The sequence below is a fragment of the Hemitrygon akajei genome, chromosome 7, assembly GCF_048418815.1.
Source record: "Hemitrygon akajei chromosome 7, sHemAka1.3, whole genome shotgun sequence".
NCBI lineage: Eukaryota > Metazoa > Chordata > Chondrichthyes > Myliobatiformes > Dasyatidae > Hemitrygon > Hemitrygon akajei.
In genome coordinates, this window is record NC_133130.1 from 139,290,716 (window position 1) to 139,313,022 (window position 22,307).

The window sequence follows — 22,307 nt, forward strand, 5'->3', positions numbered from 1 at the left end:
ATCTCATTGAAACCTATTAAATACTGTAAGGCCTTGATAGAGTGGATGTGAAGAGGATGTTTCTTATAGAAGGGAGGGCACAGCCTCAGAATAAGGGGATGTCCCTTTAGAACTGAGATGAGGATGAATTTCTTTAGCCAGAGGGCAGTGAATCTGAGGAATTCATTGCCATAGACTGCTGTGGAGGCCACGTCATTGAGTATAGTTAAAGCGGAGTTTGATAGGTTCTTGATAAGCCAGGGCATCAAAGGTTATAGGGAGAAGGCGGGAGAATGGAGTTGAGTGTTGATAAATCAGCTGTGATGGAGGAAACTTAATGGGCTGCTCCTGCAGTGTGTCATATGGTCTTCTTATTTCTGAATGTGCTTTTAGACAACGCATGCCAGATTACCATTTGCTCAGTGGCACAGGAATTACTCAAGGGAAGCATATTAAGTAGTGAGTCATCAGGGAGGAGGCTACATAGCGTCCACGCCAGGACCACCAGACTCAGAAACAGTTACTTTTCCCAAGCATTAAGGCCAATTAACAACCCCACCCAATAAACCTCCTCTCCACACCCTCAACTACCACGGTTTTCTTACGTACAGACACTTGTGTGCCTAGCGTTACTTTATGGACATACGCTCAATATATGTATATAAGTGATCTAGACTCTCTCATTGCTCCCCCTCTGTGATCTCTGATGCCCTCTAATTCTTCGACTATGTACTTACCCGGACTCATTACCACAGCCACGTATCCTTCCTGGGAACTTGTCTTCACCGCCATCTTGTTCCACATGGCTTCCAGCTCCATTTTCAGGTCTCTTGGTTTGGACCCAGATACTTAAGCTAGATTGACTGATTCTCCCATAGTTTCTCCCTCTGAATCCTATGATCTACCCTTACCGCTGTGCAGAGATATCTGGTGACCCTGTCTAAGTTTCTGCCACAGTTCTGGGCCTCTCTCTCTCTCCTCTGCCTGTCACAGACTTCTCCAACATTTCATCCTACACCAGTCCACACCTTCAACCTCCAGTTCATTGCCTTCCTCATGTCCAGAAAGGATTGGAAGATCGCCCGTTTCCAACTCTGTTTCCGACAGTCCTGATGCCCCCAGACCATGGTTCCTGCTGCCTCCCACCCAGACCCCGGATCTCAATGGCTCCAACGGCCCTGGATGCCTCCGGACCAGTAACACAGTTGTCACCAACCCAAGTTCCAATAACCCTGAGTGGATCGAGATCTCAGATTCCACCACCACCAATGCCTTCAGATCATAACTGTGCAGCCTATAGCTCTGGCTACAGCCTGGACATCGGCTGAGACTTTCCTCACTGCTGCTGGGCCCCCCCAGGTTCACCCTCCCCATCACCCAGCCCTGGTCTCTCAGGCTCCGCCGCTACCTCATGAGTCCACGGAGCCTCCATCTTGTTCCCACCACACCTGCCTGAACATTCTTTCCCTCCTCTCCCCTCTGGCATCACCAACTTTCTTCCCCCTCTATTCTTTGCCATGTCTTCACCATTTCCTCAAGCTTCCCCTCCCTGAAGCAGAACGTTATGTCCTCAACGAGAACCTTACCTTCATCCCCCTTCACCCACACTTCAGTGAGTTCCACACCCACCATGATGCCAAGCTCTTCTTCCGTCACCTCCGTCTCCGAACCCACTTCTCTGGCAAGGATTCCACACCCCGTACTTATGACACCTTCCCCCATCTCTAACTCTTCCTCTTCTTGGACACCCCGTTCTGGTTCTCTGTCTGCACATCTCAGATTGCCAATGAGACACCAACCAGCTCAGCTTCTGCACTCCTCTCTCCTCCTCGAGCCTTACCCCTTCACTTTCCTCCACTCTCTCTGCACCAATCCCAACCTCGCAGACAAAGGGGATGCTGTTGTGGCGTGGCAGACTGACCTCGACCTTGCTGAAGCCAAGCGCCAGTTCTCAGACACCTCCTCGTAGCTGCACCTCAAAGAGGATCACACTCAGGACTATCAGAAAACTGTCCCCGACACGATCACAGATCTCATCAACTCCCATCCATTCCTCGCACTGCTCACTTCTACCTCTTACCCAAGATCCACAAACATGACTGTCTGGGTAGGCCCATTGTCTTTGCCTGATGGTTCTGCCCACTGAACTCATGTCCTCATACCTCGGCTCCATTCTATCCTCTTTGGTTCAGTCCCTTCCTACCTACAACCATGACACTTTTCATGTTCCCAATCAATTGTCTGGCCCTGACCCTGACTACCTCACTATATTTGCTCTCTTTTTGCATATTTATATTGCATTGTATTAAAATGTATTGCACTGTACTGTTGCAGCAAAACAACAAATTTCACAACATATGTCAGTGATATTAAACCTGATTCTGGTACATACAAAGCTCACATTTGACTCTTTTCAGTGTGGACGCCTACCTTGTCCACAGTCGATGATCAATATAATCTCTGGAACTTCTTTCCACCTGCAGGTCATCACAGGAAACGTCAATACTTATGACATCGTTCTCAAGGACCTGCGGCCTCCCATCATAGCCCGATATGTGCGGGTGATCCCAGTGACTGATCAGCCTGCCAGCGTGTGCATGAGGGTTGAGCTCTATGGCTGTGCCTGGACTGGTAGGTCCCGGGTTTTGCCTGATGTTCCCTTGGTGTGCTTTGTACTGGGAAGATTAGGGAACAGGAGGGGGCTTTTCACCAACACCAGTTCTCAACCTGTTACCAGGGCTGTGTGGTTCCGTGCAACAGTTCACGGCTATTTGTTTTACATGGAATTTACACGTCTTCGTATTTCACACAATTCCTATAACTCATTCCCTGCTCTTCTTCCCTCTCCTGTTGCATCTCCAGGAAGACTGGTTGGATTCACTGTTATTTTCCCACTCCTTTTGAAGGTAATTGTGACGAGACTATTTGGCCACACAGGGCTTCACAACTGTGCTGGCATGTGTCATTCTCACTGGAGCCCCGGGCAAGATCAAATGCAGATCTGTTCGTTCTTTGCACTCCCTCCCATGCCTTGTTGTGAAACTTCCCATCAAAGGAATTTCACATTCTGGTCATTGCTAGTCACAGTGTCATAACTAACTGGGGACCGTGACTGTGAGAGAGAGTTGTTATGTCTATGGATGAGAGATTGGAAGTGGAGTGATAGTGTAGAGTCATAGAGTGCAGAACTAGGTTCTCAGCCCATGTCTTTACCATCAAGTACCCATGTACACTCATCCTGTTTAACAGTACATTGCTTGCTGAGCTTTGACAATTCAAGTACTGATGCAGATACGTGTAATATTGTGAGAGTCTCTACCTCCATCTCCACTTCAGACTTCCTCAGATCCCATCTACAACTCTTTAAATGTATCCCTTATGATCTTGGATGCCTCTTCCATGGGAAACAGTATTTCACGATCCCTTTATCTGTACCCCTCATCATTCTGTACATCTCTATCAGCCTCCTCTGTTCTAAGGAAAACAAACCCAGACTATCCAGTCCTCCCTCATAACTATAAGGGTCTCAGCACTGATTCCCACAGTACATCTCTGGTCATGTTTCCAATCACAAAACATCCCACCGCTATCATCCACTGTGTCCCATTTCCAAGCCAATTTTGCATCCAATTTCCCATGCTGCTGAGGGTTTCTGGTATTTTTGACTCTATGGTTTTTTGGTTTTCATGTTCGTTGACGATCCCTGCAGATAGCAAGACCTCAATGACGTTCAGGAATGAATTGATAAGGGGCAAGTAACATTGTGCCAGGCAGTGACCATTTCCAACAAGAGAGTGTCATCACCAGATCTTGACTTAAATTGTATTTGTATTTCTGACGCCCCAAAAATACGGGGCAGGGGGTTTGACATCACTGAGCACAAACTCAATTGGAAGGCCATCATAAAAACTGTGGCTTCAGCAAGTCGGAGTCTGGATATCCTATGCCAAGTAACTCACCTACCCAAACCCCAAAGTCTTTCTGTCATCGATTAAGTACAGCTCAGGAGTATGATATAATAATTTCCACCTGGACATATATTGAACAGAACACAGCCTACAATGTCAGCACCTTGCACGATGCCGCAAGCTTCCAGCCACTCGGTGAAGTGCAATACATCCAACTCTCCACAGGTTCAATGTCATCCAGGACAGAGCAGCTGCTTGACGGGCACCCAGTCAACCTCTCTAAACATTCATTCACCTCTCTGCAATGAACAGCGTTTACGAAATATACTGGGCTCTCTGACAGCACCTCCCAAACCTGCAGTCTCTATCACCGAGAATGACTACAAATTTCACGACGTACAGTATGTCAGTGATAATAAACCTGATTCGGATATCACCACCTGCAGCTTTCCCTCAAGGTTATTCACCGTCCTCATTTTCAAATATAGTACTGGTCTTTCATTAACGCTGTAAATTCTGCAAATCCCTCCCCATCAGCACTGCACCTTCATTCGAAGTACTGCAGCAGTTCAGGAAGACAGCTCACTGCCATTTTCTCAAGGATGGCACAGCTCACTACCACCTTGGATGGTATAGCCTACAAGAGATAATTCAATGAAAAAGGTGGCTGGACAGCAAGTAGTCTTTGTCCCTGCATCGGTGCGAGAAATATGGTAGCATAAGCCCAGGATTTATGTAACTGTTTCTATGGACCTCATGATCATTGATATCTGTGCCTAGATGGTCTCTATTCGTATCGTGGCCCTGTGGGACAAACCATTGGAAAACCAGGGTCAGCCATCGTCTATCTCAATGACTCTACGTATGATGGTTTCCAGGACTCCAAGTAAGCTCATGTTTCTGTGTCACAATATTAAGCAAACAGTGCTTTTACCTGTTCTTGCTGACTTTTTACAGGCATGATTAGTATTAATGCTGGTCCTTCTGCACACTGCAGAGATATTGAAAGGCTTACTGCATCCTGAGTTGTTCCTTGTGATTATCCTTGTTGAACGCTAGACGATTTAGAAAGGCCATGCCCACACTCACACTGATCAGTGTGATCATTGCCCCTCCAATACAGCAGGTCTTGGACGGACAGTGTGTCCATTCTGCACACGTGTCAGATGTAGACAGACGTCTCTTTAATTTGTTTTTTCCGTCAGAAATAAGGTCTTCACAAGGGCTGAAATGGTTGCCACAAGAGGACACAGGTTTAAGGTGCTGGGGAGTAGGTACAGAGGAGATGTCAGGGGTAAGTTTTTTTTACTCAGAGTGGTGAGTGAGTGGAATGGGCTGCCGGCAACAGTGGTGGAGGCGGATACAATAGGATCTTTTAAGAGACTCCTGGATAGGTACGTGAAGCTTAGAAAAATAGAGGGCTGTAGGTAAGCCTAGAAATTTCTGAGGTAGGGACATGTTCAGCACAACTTTGTGGGCTGAAGGGCCAGTATTGTGCTGTAGGTTTTCTATATTTCTGTCAAGTGTTTGTGGATGAGGACATAGAGAAACATGAAGTATGGAGACAGAGGGGCAGGTAGTTAGGGGTAGTGGAACATTGTGGGTCTGAACAGAGATGTCTAAAACCAGAAGGCATAGGTTTAATGTCAGGGTTAAAACATTTAGAGTGGATGTGCAGAGGAATTTTTACCCCACCAAAGGGTGATTGGAGCATGGAACACACTGCCTGATATGGTGCTGGAGACAGATAGAAGCAAATGCACCAAATGCTGGAGGGATTCAGAAAGTCAGGCAGCATCTGTGGAGGGATATAAACAGTCGATGTTTCAGGCCAAGGCTCATCAGCAGGTTATTTTCATAGCATTTACAAAGTGTCAAGCACTTAAATCAACAAGACAAAAAGGCAGTGGAGCAAATGCTGGTAAATGAGATTAATGTGGATCACTGATAGTAAACACGGACAGGATGGGCTGAAGGGCCTGTTTCTGCCATGTAGGGCTCTGGGGTAGTGGGAGGAAGATATGAGTGGAGGACAGTGGTGGGATTAAGGAGGTGGTATGATTTACAGTTGGATGATGAAGACGAGTATGGGAAATGGGGATGTCGGTGGATTTGTAGGAGAGGGAAGGGTTGAAGGTAGCAGAAACTGAGAGTGAAGCAGGGAGACGAGAAGGAGGGCGAGACAGAGGAGAATGTTTGGGTTGAGGTGTGGATCGTGGTGGTTGCAGTAGCAGGCATTGGGATCTTGCTGGAGATGTAGGTTTCAGGAGGATAAGCCTGAGGATAAGAAGGGGAATATTTCTTGGATGCACCCTGCCTGTGTCTTGACTCCATTGCTGGGACCTAACTCTGTGTAGTATTGGCAGTCATCACTGGCCTTCGGCCTGCCAACTACCTCCACTTCTCTGTTCTATAACTTCCCATTCCACTGATGCAGCAGTGATCTGTAGGTAGGTGAGGGGTGTCTTGAGTGCCTCCCTGGTCCGCAGGCCCTGTACCTGTCCCATTGTGGGTGCTGATGTTGAAGGAACTGAGGCAAATGTCAGAGACCAGCTTCTGCTGTAATCTGCCTGTCTCAGTGGTGGGTGGCTGGGGAGTTGGTTTGCTTCCACCTGGAATAGAACCAGGTTGAAGCCTCACTGACGGTGTTTCTTTGCGTAGGCTCAGCTACAGCGGCCTGGGTCAGCTGACGGATGGAATGCTGGGGCTGGATGATTTCACTCAGAGCCACGAGTACCGAGTGTGGCCAGGATATGACTACGTGGGATGGAGCAAGGACAACCTCCACAGCCGATATGTGGAGCTGGAGTTTGAGTTTGACCGGCGAAGGAACTTCTCAGCCATGAAGGTCAGCCGTCTAAGAGTTGTGCCCAAACAGTTGTTTGCCCTTCTGTTCCAGGCCTGTCACCCACTCCACTCAGAGCATGGTCTCCATCCAAATACTTGGCTGCCACATAAACGTGGCCAAGCACTGATAGCCATTGACCCTCGTGTTGTCTCTTCCTCAGACCAATGCGTTGACCAGTTTATCTCCATCCACTTGTCACTGAGGACTATTGGTTTCTTCAAGATGCTCCATTATCATTCACCATAACAACTCCAAGCACTTTATCCTACCCATTGGGTTTTACCTATGACCTATTTCAGGGGCTAACCAAGCCCCAACAGCTGGATTAAGGTGTTGGATATGTTCTCTGAGTTAAACTTTACTAATTCTTCATTACTAAGAAATCACACCTATCATGTTAAGTGCAGACTGGTACAGCGTGACTAACTATGGATAAATTTTGCATCATTATAACCTGTGTATTGACATGTTCATGTCTCCTTGTGATCTGAAGCTCCAATTAGATAAACTGATAAGTAAATAGCCTTTGGTCTCACAGTTAATTGGGTAACCACAAGAGCTGGTTAATTAAAGTGAGACAGGTCATCAGACACCCAAAGACTAGGAATGTACTTCTGTGGTCCCATCTCAAAGTACAAACTGAACGTAGCACCACGTCCTGACTATGGGAACTACAGGGAGAAAATGTTGTTGTATTGTGACGAGGTTTAAGCAATGGTGACAGAATTAAATAAAGTGGTTAAATTACATGAGTGCATAAAGAACGGGCGTACCAGACCAGCAATGAGTGCAGCTATGGCATGTGTCACCGTGACTCACGGTGACCAAACCTATAGGAAACATCTTCAGCCCACAGAGCTTCAGCTCAGACTTGCTGAGCTGGAGTTCAAGAATGGGAGATTGCCGTGCATCGGGGAAGGGGCATGCTACTTGGATACTTTGTTCCAGGAGAAAATAAAACAAAATGGAATGGATATAGCAATCTTAACACATCTAAACACACTTTCCTGTGCATCAGGTGGCAGCTCTGGTTCACCCGAGCACCAGCGGGGCATCTGAACTAATGGTGCACATAGAAATAAATGGGTTAAATCTGAACCATTACGCTGACATAGTTATAAATCTTCTAGTATACTTCTTGAAAACATTGGCAATATGGAAAACCAAAAAGTAAAGGCAGTTGAGATAAGGATCTTGCCTCAGAAATTCAGGAGTAAAATTAACTTGGTGTGGAGTTAAGAAACAGTTTAGGAGTGTAGACTCAGAATGGCCCCATGAAGTGAAGCTAACTGGCTCCATGGTACCACCAGGGTAAAGGGCTGTGCTTCACCTCCCCTCACATCCCTTCCCTACCCTGAGAATCAGGATCTGGTTTATTATCACTGACATGTGAAATTTGTTATTTTGCAACATCATCACAGTGCAAGACATAAAAATGATTTATAAATTACTACCAACCCCATTTCCAGAAAAGTTGGGATATTTTCCAAAATGCAATAAAAACAAAATTCTGTGATATGTTAATTCACGTGAACCCTTATTTAACTGACAAAAGTTCAAAGAAAAGATTTTCAATAGTTTTACTGACCAACTTAATTGTATTTTGTAAATATACACAAATTTAGAATTTGATGGCTGCAACACACTCAACAAAAGTTGGGACAGAGTTAAGATAAAATTGAAAAGTGCTCAGAATATTCAAGTAACACCGGTTTGGAAGACTCCACATTAAGCAGGCTAATTGGTAGCAGGTGAGGTATCATGACTGGGTATAAAAGTAGCATCCATCAAAGGCTCAGTCTTTGCAAGCAAGGATGGGTCGTGGCTCACCCCTTTGTGCCAAAATTCGTGAGAGAATTGTTAGTCAGTTCAAAAGGAACATTTCCCAACGCAAGATTGCAGAGAATTTAGGTCTTTCAACATCTACAGTACATAATATTGTGAAAAGATTCAGAGACATCTCAGTGCGTAAAGGGCAAGGTGGGAAACCACTATTGAATGTGCGTGATCTTCAAGCTCTCAGGCGGCACTGCCTAAGAAACCGTCATGCTTCTGTGACAATTATAGCCACCTGGGCTCGGGAGTACTTCAGAAAACCATTGTCACTTAACACAGTCCGTCGCTGCATCCAGAAATGCGAATTGAAACTGTATTACGCAAGGAGGAAGCCATACATCAACTCTATGCAGAAACGCCGGCGAGTTCTCTGGGCCCGAGCTCATCTCAGATGGTCCAAGAGACTGTGGAACCATGTGCTGTGGTCAGATGAGTCCACATTTCAGCTAGTTTTCAGAAAAAACGGGCGTCGAGTTCTCCGTGCCAAAGATGAAAACGACCATCCTGATTGTTATCAGCGAAAGGTGCAAAAGCCAGGATCTGTGATGGTATGGGGGTGCATCAGTGCCCACGGCATGGGTGAGTTGCATGTATGTGAAGGTACCATTGACTCTGAGGCATATATTAGGATTTTAGAGAGACATATGTTGCCATCAAGGTAACGTCTCTTCTCGGGACGTCCATGCTTATTTCAGCAGGACAATGCCAGACCACATTCTGCACAGGCTACAACAGCGTGGCTTTGTAGACACAGAGTGTGTGTGCTTGACTGGCCTGCTGCCAGTCCAGATCTATCTCCTATTGAAAATGTATGGCGCATCATGAAGAGGAGAATCAGACAACGGAGACCACGGACTGTTGAGCAGCTGAAGTCTTATATCAAGCAAGAATGGACAAAATTTCCAATTGCAAATCTACTACAATTAGTATCCTCAGTTCCAAAACGATTAAAAACTGTTATTAAAAGGAAAGGTGATGTAACACAATGGTAAATATGCCTCTGTCCCAACTTTTGTTGAGTGTATTGCAGCCATCAAATTCTAAATTTGTGTATATTTACAAAATACAATTAAGTTGGTCAGTAAAACTATTGAAAATCTTTTCTTTGTACTTTTGTCAGTTAAGTAAAGGTTCACGTGAATTAACATATCACAGATTTTTGTTTTTATTGCATTTTGGAAAATATCCCAACTTTTCTGGAAATGGGGTTTGTAGAATAAATAGTACAAATGGTGAATAATGAGATAGGGTTCATGCATTCATGGACTGTTCAGAAATCTGATGGCAGAGAAGATGAAGCTGATTCTAAAACATTGAATTTGGGTCTTCAGCCTCCACTCAATCCTCTTGTCCCTCCCATTCCATACCCTCCTTTGTGGCCCCTGCTGGGTTTTCATTCCTCTCCTGCCTCACCCCTTGCTTCCCATGACTCTCCCTTCCCGTCTCCTTGGACCGCAGCCATCCTGCCACATAAATAAAAAGTTAGAAGTAAATGTATTATCAAAGTACATGAATGTTACCAAATACTACTTAGAAATTCATTTTCTTGCAGGCATTTAAAGGAAAAAAAGAAATACAATAGAATTTACCAAAAAAGCTACAAAGACTGACAAACAACCAATGTGCAAAAGAAGACAAACTGCAAATTGAGAACATGAGTTGTAAAGAGTCCTTGGAAATAGTTTGTAGGTTGTAGAATCAATTCAGAATTGTAGTGAATGAAGTTATCGACACCAGCTCAGGAGCCTGATGGGTGCTGTATAACCTAGTAATAACTTCCTGAACCTGGTGCTGTAGGACCTAGGGCCTCTGTACCTCATGCTTCATGATAGTAGCGAGAAGAGGGCATCGCCTAGAAGGTGGGGTCTTTGATTTTGGTTGCTAGGTTCTTGTGATAGCACTCCATGTAAATGCGCTCAATGGTAGAGAGGGTTTTATCTGTGATGGACTGTTTTGTGTCCGCCTCTTTCTGTAGCCTTTTCCATTCCTGGGCATTGGTGTTTCCATATCAGTACGTGATGCATCCAGTTAGGTCCTCTCCACTCTGCATCTATAGAAATGTTGACAAAATGTTTGCTGACATGCCAAATCCACGCACCCCTCCCTTCCTGTTCCATCCCTCATACCCCTTCCTTCCTATCCTCTCTCCCATCTTTGTGCCTTCCCTCTGCATGCCCCTCATATCTCTCTCTTTCTCTTCACCCCTTCCTTTCTACCTTCCCCCTTTATTCCCTTCCCTCCAGTTTTCCATTATCCCTTTCCCATTCCCCTCTCTTGTGCCACATCTTATAGTCCATCGGCCTTCGGTTCTCTTCCCCCTCTCTCTTACTTCCCAACTTCCCCTGCCCACTGTCACATTCTTTCCCATTACCTCCCTCCTTCTCCCTCCCTTTCCTTTCCCCTGAGCTCACACCCTCCCTGCGTTTCTTCCAAATCTGCACTCCTTCCTCTCTTGCTCTTCACTGCTCCCACATCCCCTCGCATTCTCCCCCACGTAACCTCTCCTTCCTGCTCCCTCTGATGAGCTTTTCCCTGTTCTCCAGGTGCACTGTAACAACCTGTACACCAAGTCGGTGAAGATTTTCCAGCGGGTGGAGTGCTTCTTCAAGCAACGGTTGGTAGCGAACTGGGAGCATGACTCTGTGGGTGTCACCACGGTGATGGACGACAAGAACCCGAGTGCTCGGTTTGTTATTGTGCCCCTGGGCCGGCGCCTAGCCAAGGCCATTCGCTGCCGCTTCCACTTCGCCGATCGCTGGATGCTCTTCAGTGAGATTTCCTTCCAGTCATCCATTGCAGGTGGGAATATCCCAGCTCGTGCTCAGGAATGATGGAAGGGTGGGAGTTGATGTTATGTCCAGGCTAATGGCATTGACTGGCATGGGATGTTGGAAAACCGCAGTGTATCAGCCTGCACCTTGGGAAGAGAAATGGCTGGTTTCAGTCTGGAAACGCTTCATCAGAACTGAGAAAGAGAGAAAACAGAGGTAGCAGAGATGGTGGGGAAGAGCAATGGGCAGAACAATTGAATTTTCTGCTCGGGTAAAGAAGCTCTTAAGGGGAAGTTTAAGTCTTTTCTCTGCAACACACATAAAATGCTGGAGGAACTCAGCAGGTCTGGCAATGTCTGTGGAAGGGAAAAAAAGTTTTGGGCTGGGACTTTATCAGGACTGAAATGTCAACTGTTTAATTTCCTCCATAGATGCTGCTTGATCTGCTGTGTTCTTCCAGCATTTTGTGTGTGTGCTACTCAGGATTATCAGCATCTGCAGAATCTCGTGTGTCTCCTTTGTGTAATAGCTTCCTAATATTGTAAAGTCTGGGTAACGTACAATTGTATGTTGTTAATAACAACCTGCTGGTGGTTTGAGCAGTACCTGTGGGAAGAAGGGAATTGTCAAAACTTTGGGTCCCCCAGCAAATTGTTTGTTGCTCCAGATTCCAGCATCGGCAGTTTCTTGTGTCCCCTCTCTGTATATTACTTAATTTTATACTGTTAATCTAAAACAATACTGTTTCTCTTCCCCTAGGTTCTGCCCAACTTGCTGACTTTTTCCAATGTTTTCTATTTTAGTCTGAGGAAAGTACAAACTGTATGGTGAGAGGGGTGGGAGGGCAGAGCAGGGCAACACAGGGTAGATTATGCTTCCCTCTTCTGTGAGATAGTGCATTTTGTGGCATCAAATGCTAACAGGAACAGAAACCCTGGGAGTGCTGATGCACAGAGGGACTTCAGGATGATTCCACTGGAATGTAAGAATGGAGACCTGGCAGAAGTTTATAAAATTAAGAAAAAAATATATAGGGTCTTTTCCCTGGGGTGGTAGAGTCTAGGACCAGAGGGCTCAGAGATAAGAGGGGAGAGATTTGATGGAAATCCAAGGTGTTTGACATTGAGTGCGATGAGTATATGGAACAAGAGGAGATAGTAGAGGCAGGTATGATTACTCTGTTTAGAAGGGCACGTAATTGGATAGGAAAGGAGCAGAGAGGTGCAGACATTATGCTGGCAAGTTGGAATTGGTTTATTATTGTCACATTTATCTGAGATGCAGTATAAAGCTGGTCTTGCATACTTTTCATCCAGATCAGGTCATTACAACGGTGCATTGAGGTAAAGCAAAGTAAAACAGTAACAGAATGTAGAATAAACTGTCTCAGCTACAGAGGAAGTTGAATGTAGGTGGGCAGTGAGGTGTGAGGTCAAGAGGCCATCTCATCATCATAGGGATCCATTCAATAACCTTGCAACAGCCAGACAGAAGCTGTCCTTAAGCCTGGTGATATGTACTTTAAGGCTTTTGTATCTTCTGTTTGATGGGCGAGGGGAGAAGAGAGGATGAGATTAGTGTTGAAAGGCATCACAGTCGGCATAGACGAATTAGAGTGGAGGACCTATCCAACTCAGCACCTCGAAGTGTGTAACGTAAACTCACCAGAGTTGTTCCTGGGAATAAGGGGTTCCAGAGTAGGAGGGAATGGGAAAGACTAAAGAAGATACTCACTGCAGAAATGATCACACTGTGACAGAAAGAGCAATGGATCTCAGCATTGACCCTTTCCTGTGTGTTACTCTCTTTTCCCTTCTCTCTGTTCCTAGGCCATGAAGGTTTCCATCTCCCTCTCTCCTAGCCATATGCTTATTTTGTTGGAAACTGTTGACGGAGTTTCAATTTTTTTTCCATCTCTGTTTGACAGATGTTGGAGAATCGAATCCTCTGGTGGACAACTCTCAGCCTCCCATGAGGGAAGACTGTTCCCAAATTTCAGCAGGTTCCGGTAGTCCCAGGCTGGATGTAGGTCAAGGCCAGAGGATAGAGCTGAAAGCCACCTCTCTCCCAACACAGACTGTGAAAGGATCTCTGGGTCCTGCTCTGACCAGCACTCCCAGTGGGCTGATCACCCTGAATCTTGGTAAAGACTTCTCAATGTTTGTAGTACTTCTTCACTTGAGCCTGTCTCTCCACTGTCTCTACTCACCTTACTCATTGACAGATCCCCCACACCACGAGGAGGTACAGGAGCCTGAAGATGCACACTCAACATTTTAGGAACAACTTCTTCCCCTCCAACATCATTTCTGAATGAAGCACGGACCCACGAACACGAACATTCTTTTGCTCTCTTTTTGTACTGCTTGTTTGTACTTTGTATATTATTATTGTAACATATAGTAATTTTTATTTATTGCACTGTCCTGCAACCGCAAAAGAACAAAGTTCACAACATGTCAGTGATAATAAACCTGATTCTGCTCTGACTCTGCCTTCTCACTCTCCCTGCATTTCCTCTGTCCCTGCTTCACTTACTGTCTGCAGTCTCCCAGCCGGCTGCGCTCTGTACCTCTCCTTCTGCGCACTACCTGCAGTTATGTTTGTGTGGTGGGGAGCGGCCTGTTCTTGTAGACAGTCCTGGAGGTGGTATGTGGTGCCGTGACCTGCACTGTTCACTCAGATATATTTTTTCCCTCTGCAGACAGTCCGCCTTCTCCCACTGTCATCAAGCCCATGAACCACACCGAGGACAGCAAGACCTCCATTTTGATTGGTTGCTTGGTGGCCATCATTCTCCTCCTCCTCCTCATCATCATTATCATTCTGTGGAGACAACACTGGAAGCGGATCCTGGAGAAAGTGCGTTCCTCCCCTTCCTCCACTGTCTCACTGTGCCTTCTTCTCACCTCCCCAGCCGCACTCTGCCTGCACACCCCCCCTTCTCCTCCTCCCACTGACCCTCAACCCCCTCCGCTTGCCATCCTGCACCTCCTCTGAATGCCCCCCCCACTTTACACTCTCATATTTGCCTTCCCAATTCTTCATTTTATTTGCCCTTTCACTTGGCCTCCCCCCCCCCCAACCTTTACTTTCCCACCTACTCTCGCTTCAGTCGGTATGTTTCAATCAGTTATGTACTTGCCACCTCGCTGAGTGATACTGCAATCCTGTCACCCAGTGGCCGTGGAGGGTCTTTACTGTTCTGTGCCCATCACCGCTCATGTGCAATAGACTAGTGATGGTATTATCATTTAATCATTTGAAGGTGATTCTTTATAATACCAAACCCTGCTGAGGCAGCACCCTATAGTCTCAGAGTGGGCTGTTATAGCTTGTGCTCTGCAGATAAATGGTTATGTCACGGAGGGATACTGTTCAGCCTATGAGCTCTGCGGGTCAAGGGATGAACAATCTAGCTCCCTTTTGAACACACTAACTGAATCTGCTTGAACATTTGATTTGGCCACTATTCCAGCCCTTGACCACCCACTGCATTATCTTATTCCCTCTCTATTCTTCTGTTTTAACATTCTGTGATTTTAAATTATTAGATCTCCTCTCAGCCTTCTCTGCTCCATGGAAAACTACCTCAACAGCAGTGGTCCACATAACTAAAGCCCCTCATCCATGGAATAATTGAGGTAATCGTTTTCTGCACCCTCACCAAAGCGTGGACTCGGTACTCCATCTGTAGCTGAACCAGCAATACTTAAAGCTTCATTGGGACTTTGTTTCTCTGGGGCTCTACTTATTAAGGCCAGGATGCAATATGCATTTACTAACCACTTACTCATCCTGCCTTGGTGCTTTCAATGAGCTATCAGCATATACCCGAAATCTCTCTTTCAGGCATTTTAGAATTGAACCCTTTATTTTTGTTGCCTCTCCTGATCTTGCCAATCAGCTCATTAGCAGAAAGCAGGAGAGGCAACACATCATTACACTGGCTTACCTGTCCACCCATTTGACTGGCCTATTCATATCTTCTTCATACACCTCACAGTTCACACTGCTGCCATGGTCAGAGAGTCTAGCAGCACAGAAAGAGGCCCATCGACCCACTGTGTCCATGGTATCTGTCAAACACCCTCTTAAACTAATCTCACTCCCAGCTTGATCCTGGGCATCGTGCAATGGAAAAAGAGTCATTAACAACCTCGTTGTATAGGGTCACTGAGGGAAGCGTAACCATTACTTGATAGAAAGTGCAATAGATTGACCAGGAACAAAGGTCCTGAATCAGAATAAAGGCAGCTACAGAACTGAAATGGGTCTGAGAGATTGAGGGATTTCACTGGATGGGTTGTCAGAGGATAAGCAATGGATAATACTTAAAGAACATGCATTATGTCTTATTTGTAAAAGAGGTCTTAGCTGTAGTCTATGATGGAAATTAGGGGTGGAAACTGATTCAATCCTACTGGAAACAGCAGCAGCCCTGAGAGTTGAGTGCAGGTTAGAATTCAACAAAGGAGGGCCAACATTGGAGGAAGATGGAGTGTGAGAGTAAAGTTTGGAGAATGTAGCCATGGACTGTAAATATGCCAAGGGGAGAAAGGTGATGAAAGAAAATGTAGGTCCCCTACAGTTGGAAACAAGAGAAATTGTAATTGGTTACAAAGAAATGGCAGCCCATTTAAATGGATTATCTGGTTCTGTCTCACAATGGAAGACATAAATAACCTCCCAGTGTCACTGCGTTCAGATGTGGCCCAAATGCGGAGAGAGAGAGACACTGGAGCAGATTGACAATTTGCTAACTTTAATGAGAACTGTTGCGGAATTTATAAGGAAAACCGTAAATGCTAGGCCGATAGGGCCGTTAACTAAAAGTAAAACTGAGGTGTTAAACTGAAAGTAAAATGCCAACTCGGCAGTTGGAAGCAATAAATAAATAGTAAATGAATACTGCTTCTTTACAGCATCAGTAAAGAGTAGTCTTCTTTCCCGGACAAGGACAAAGGTAAACAGGAAGCATAAATGTTACTGTGCTTTTGGTCAAGTCTCCACAAGACTTGAACAGAAAGAAAGGAGTTAAATACCATTATAATGAAATCGTAGTAAGTTGGAAGGCGCATATTCAGGAGCGCAATTGTCGAATCTGCTGCACAGCCCACTTGCGGGGTTGTGTAGCCTCTGCAGCAGAGTCCATGGTTGTGACACCCAGACATGCCGGGGAACAATGGATCCAGAGAGAACGAGGAGGTGAAGAAATTCAATAAAAGCAAAAAATTAGTGCTGGGTGATTGAAAGGCTGAGAAATCCCCAGCGCCTAATAAATGTGAGCCAGGCTACTAAAGCAAATAGCCCTGGAAATAGTGGGTGCGTTGGTGGTCATCATCTTTGGACACTGGGGCATCGCATACGGATCGGAAGGTGGTAAATGTAACCCCACTGTGTGTACTGCAGTATCACAGTCTAGTGTACTGCATGCAATGTTCACAATGTGATGTCCTCTTCACTGGAGAAATCAAATGTAGCTTTAGTGATCACTTTGCAGAATACCTATGCTATGTCTACAGGAGTGACCCTGAGCTTCTGGTTGCCTTACACTACTGCTTTGACCTTACTGTGTGTGGCCTCCTGCACTTTTACAACAAGGCCAGTGTGAGCCTGAGGAACAATACCTCATCTTCCATGTTGCAGCCTTCTGCACTCGTCAAATTCTCCAATCTTGGGTAACCCACCTTTTCCTTTTGTCTCTCCTAGAACTAGTCATTCCTACCTGTCATCTGTTCAGTTTTGCTTGCCTGATCCTGTTTAGTTCATGTTACCTAACCTGCTGTGTCTTACTATTACCAACACATTACACAGGCAAAGAGGCATAATCTGCTTCTAATACTACAATATCTCTTTTGGTCTCACTCTGTCAAAGATATTCCCTTGTTTAAAACCCTTAGAGTTATTCAACACAAAAACAGACATTTTAGCCCAACTTCTAACCATTTTGACTTCTTTCAATTTTGGGCATCAACGTTTAACACTACATTTTTCTCCACCACGTCATCAGCCGCATTCCCACCCATTCACTCAATTTCTTCATGTCTCTTTGAAGCCTCATTATGTCTTCCTTCCCACTCACAATCCCATCTAGTTTTAACTTCATTGGAAAACTCATCTGTTCAGTTAGAATGACCGGGGTTCAATTACCAATCCCTGCTGTAACCCTGCCAATCAGAGAAAGATCTGTTTACATTCATTATCTGGTTTCTGGCCAATAAATAGTGTGGGTTATCTTGGTCTATTACTCTATGTCATTCCATCTTGTAATCTTTTTGATAAACCTCCTGTGTGGAACCTTATTGAAAACCTTCCAAGCATTGAAATGCATCACATCCACTGTTTCCCCTTATCTATTCTACTAATCACATCCTCAGCAAACTTCAGCAGAGAAGTCCCATCAAGATTTTTCTTTCAAGAAACAATGGGGATTCAGCTCAGACATAGTATTCTCTTCAAGGTGCTTTCTCCATTTAGATTGCAACATTTTCCCAAACATTGGTGTTCAGCTCATAGATCTGAGAGATTTTCTCTGCCTCCTGTCCTGTTGGTAATGGTAATTGGTCCTGTTGGTATTGGTAATTGGTCATTGGTCCTGTTGGTATTGGTAATTGGTCATTGGTCCTATTGGTATTGGTAATTGCTTTATTACTTCCACATATACCACGATACTGTTATGCTTTTTCCTTACACTACTTATGTTTTCATGACTGACTTGCAAAATTAAGTTTTCCCACATGTAACAATAATAAACCAATACCAATAATCTGCCATCCAGACAGATCATGCCATTCATAATTATATTGAGATTGTAGAAAGAAAAACAAATTCAGTTACAGATAAAGTGCAGTGCAGGTAGACGTATAGGGTGCTATCACATTTTCTACCCTTGCCTTCAGTAACAATTCTAGAATCTCAGTAATTTTGGAAATTGATAAGCAGGTTGTAACAATCTCCACAGTCATCTATTTTAAACCTTTAATAATCATTGGGATTTATCATCCTGTAGTTTCCTTACTGCATTGCCTGTTGAGGGTGTAACTATTGTAGACTGTACTCTATTATTTGCTCCAGAGGTTTATTCTAATGCATGCTTGAAACTCTGCTTGTTTCTCAAGGCTCCACGGAAAATCCTGGAGGAAGATGTCACCGTGCGCCTGTCCCAGTGTGATGACGCCATTGTCATAAACAACCAGACTCAGATAATCCAGACCAACCCCACATACGAGCGTGTGTTTCCATTGGATCTGCAGTACCAGGAACCAGCCAGGCTGCTGCACAGGCTTCCAGAGCTCCCTCAGAGTGCAGAGGACTCGGGTTAGTGGCACGTTATGAATCTCCATGCCCTTGCTGAGTTCCTGTCCCCTGGTCCCCTCCCCAACTCTGACTGCACCTGGCCCACCTGTAAAGATGGGACATCTGATGCCCTACCTCCCTCCCCCACTGGCCCCCGTTGCTGTTCCAGCTTCCAATTGTATATGTGGTCCATGTTCTCAATTCTGCACACCCCCACTCACACTGCTGACACTCTGCCCTCATACCTGCCCCTTGCTCCAGTGCCAAGATGGAACCCAATCGTCTGGCACGAAATAATTGGCTAGGAAAGAGTTGAGAAGACCAAGTCCAAAGGGGTCTGTTGAAATTAAAATTGGAATTGGTTTATTATTGTCACATGTCTTGAGATACAGTGAAGGATTTTCACTGTATCTCAAGACATGACAATAATAAATTTCCATTGCATACTGTTCCCACAGATCAAATTATTCTCAGTGCATTGAGGTAGTACAAAGTAAAACGATAACATTGCAGAATAAAGTGTAACAGCTACAGGGAAAGTGCAGTGCAAGGTAGACAATAAGGTGCAAGATCATAACGAGATGGGTTGTAAGGTCAAGTGTCCTGTTGACAAAATGCATGAACCGTGACCTCATCGTGATAGTAGACCTGTCAAGGTGTCAAGCTCAAGACGCCATGGCAGTATTCCCAACCCTGTTCGATTGCATCATGATCTGGCTGCCATGACAAGTGCTGGACTGGCCAATGTCCAATCTGCAAAGTTATCTCCAGCCATGGGGCCCAAAGCCCCATCTCAGCTCAGCCTAGCCTCACTCCCACTTCTGGCTGACAAGAGGTTTAGAAAGCCATAATTCAAAACTAGCAAGGCTTCGGGACTGGGAGGAGATCTTGCAGAAACCCCAATACTCGGTGATAAAAACCATCAGTCACGGGTTCACAATCTCGCCGTCCATCTCACGAAAGGCAAATACCGAGAAACCTCAGAGGTGACATATTCATGACTATTATTGAGAAAGGAGATAGGTCCAACTGTATAATAGAGTTCTTCCAGAGGTGTCCCATAAGGAAAGCTATCACTGGTGCCCTCTGCAACTGACTTCACTCAGCAGCTGAAGAGTTATTTTCTGAACCACAGCACAGAAACTTCCCATCCAGATGTACAATGGATATGGCAATTACTAGGCAGCAAATCCAAGACAAATGCAGGAGGTAATATCAATAAATTAGAGAGAGTGCAGAGACGATTTACTAGGATGTTACCTGGGTTTCAGCACTTAAGTTACAGAGAAAGGTTGAACAAGTTAGGTCTCTATTCATTGGAGCGTAGAAGGTTGAGGGGGGATTTGATCGAGGTATTTAAAATGTTGAGAGGGATAGATAGAGTTGACGTGAATAGGCTGTTTCCATTGAGAGTAGGGGAGATTCAAATGAGAGGACATGATTTGAGAGTTAGGGAGCAAAAGTTTAAGGGAAACACGAGGGGGTATTTCTTTACTCAGAGAGTGATAGCTGTGTGGAATGAGCTTCCTGTAGAAGTAGTAGAGGCCAGTTCAGTTGTGTCATTTAAGGTAAAATTGGATAGGTATATGGACAGGAAAGGAGTGGAGGGTTATGGGCTGAGTGCGGGTAGGGGGGACTAGGTGAGATTAAGAGTTCGGCACGGACTAGGAGGGCCGGAATGGCCTGTTTCCGTGCTGTGATTGTTATATGGTTAATGACAGCCACTATACATGCTACCTTCCATTTCCCTAAAGACTTTGACTCCACCAATTGGGGGAGAGTGGAATATCCTTCCATAAATCGGCTGCTCACAGAACATGATCTAGATTTTATACCTCAGGGGTACGCAAAGCATGGTCCTCACTGGTGGATCTACGTAATAGTCAGTCTCAGTGATAACCGTTGTCACACGAGGCTGTGTTATTGCCTCAACACTTCCCAAACTTTCTCAATACAATGTTACGTTTCAACTCCTTGCAAGTGTGAAGCTAATCTTCAAATCAGAATTAGAATTGTGTTTATTACCGCCAGCGTTAATCATGAAATTTGTTCTGTGTGGCAGCAGTACGCTGCAGGCAATAGCAAATGACTATACTGTAAGAAACAGTAATATATAGATAGAGACTTTTAGCTTGTTACGCTGCTGGCGTTTAGGGCAGCTGTGTAGGTCCTCCATCTCTGGCAGTGCTCAGAAAAACATGCTCGATTTTATCATGTGCTTCCAAGTACCCTGAGACCTTGTCCTTAATAATGGACTCCCAACATCTTCCCAACCACTGAGGTCAGACTAATTGGCCTATAGTTTCCTTTCTTCTGCCTCTCTTCCTTCTTGGAGAGTTGTGTGATATTTGCAATTTTCCAGTCTTCCGGAACCATTCCAGAATCTAGTGATTCTTGAAAGATCATTACTAATGCCTCCACAATCTCTTCAGCCACCTCTTTCAGAACTCTGTAGTGTACACCATTTGGTCCAGGTGATTTATCTGCCTTCAGACCTTTCAGTTTCCCAAGAACCTTCTCTCTGGTTGTGGTAACTTTACTCGCTTCATGCCCCTTGACACCTGGAACTTCCACCATACTGCTAATGTCTTCAACAATGAAGACTGACACAAAATACTTATTCAGTTTGTCCGCCATTTTGCTTTCCCCTCTCCAGTATCGTTTTCCAGCAGTCCGATATCCACTCTTGGCTCTCTTTTACACTGAATGTATCTGAAAACTTTTGTTATCCTCTTTAATATTGTTGGCTAGCTTACTTTCGTATTCCATCTTTACCTTAATGACTTTTTTAGTTATCTTCTGTTGGTTTTTAAAAGCTTCCCAATCCTCTAACTTGCAACTAATTCTCACTCTATTATCTGCCCTCTCTTTGGCTTTTATGTTGGCTTTGACTTCTCTTGTTAGCCACGGTTCTGTCATCTTTCCTTTAGAATACGTCTTCCACTTTGGGATGTATGTATCCTGTGCCTTCCAAATTACTTCCTGAAATTCCAGCCATTGCTGCTCTGCTGTCATCCATAAATTCTGGCCAACTCCTCTCTCGTGGCTCTGTAATTCCCTTTACTCCATTGTAGTACTGATACATCTGACTTTAGCTTCTCCTCAAATTTCAGGGTGAATTTGATCATATTATGATCACTTTCCCCAAAGGGTTCTTTAAGTTCTCTAATCAATTCTGGTTCATTGCACAGCACCCAACCCAGAATAGCTGATCCTCTAGTTGGCTCAACCACGAGCTGCTCCAAAAAGCCATCTCGTAGGCGTTCTATAAAATCCCCCTCTTGGAATCCATCAACAACCTGATTTTCCCAATCTACCTGCATATTGAAGTCCCTCAGGACGATTATAACATTGGCCTTTTGGCATGCATTTTGTACCTCCTATTGTAAATTGTAGGCCACATCCTTCCAACTGTATACATCTCCTGTCAGGGTCTTTTTACCCTTGCAGTTCCTTAGCTCCATCCACTATGACTTAACACCTTCTGACCCTATGTCACCTCTTTCTAATGATTTGATCTCATTTTTACCAACAGAGCAACGCTGCCCCCCCCCCACCTTCTTGCCTGTCCTTTCGATACAATGTGTATCCTTGGATATTAAGCTCCCAGCTGTAATCTTTCAGCCATGATTCAATGATGCCCACAACATCATACCTGCCAATCTG

At 44.9% G+C, this 22,307-nt stretch overlaps 1 protein-coding gene across 3 annotated transcripts in view; it reads left to right on the forward strand.

The window, feature by feature from the left end:
• LOC140730966 (discoidin domain-containing receptor 2-like) overlaps window positions 1-22,307 on the forward strand; it is a 101,984-nt gene that overhangs the window by 62,841 nt on the left and 16,836 nt on the right. For all 3 annotated transcript variants that reach the window (XM_073052086.1, XM_073052087.1, XM_073052088.1), the window contains 7 exons: window positions 2,463-2,610; window positions 4,668-4,773; window positions 6,549-6,735; window positions 11,115-11,370; window positions 13,270-13,485; window positions 14,047-14,204; window positions 18,464-18,662. In XM_073052086.1, coding sequence (XP_072908187.1) covers window positions 2,463-2,610; window positions 4,668-4,773; window positions 6,549-6,735; window positions 11,115-11,370; window positions 13,270-13,485; window positions 14,047-14,204; window positions 18,464-18,662 — 1,270 coding nt within the window. The remainder of the gene's footprint in view (window positions 1-2,462; window positions 2,611-4,667; window positions 4,774-6,548; window positions 6,736-11,114; window positions 11,371-13,269; window positions 13,486-14,046; window positions 14,205-18,463; window positions 18,663-22,307) is intronic.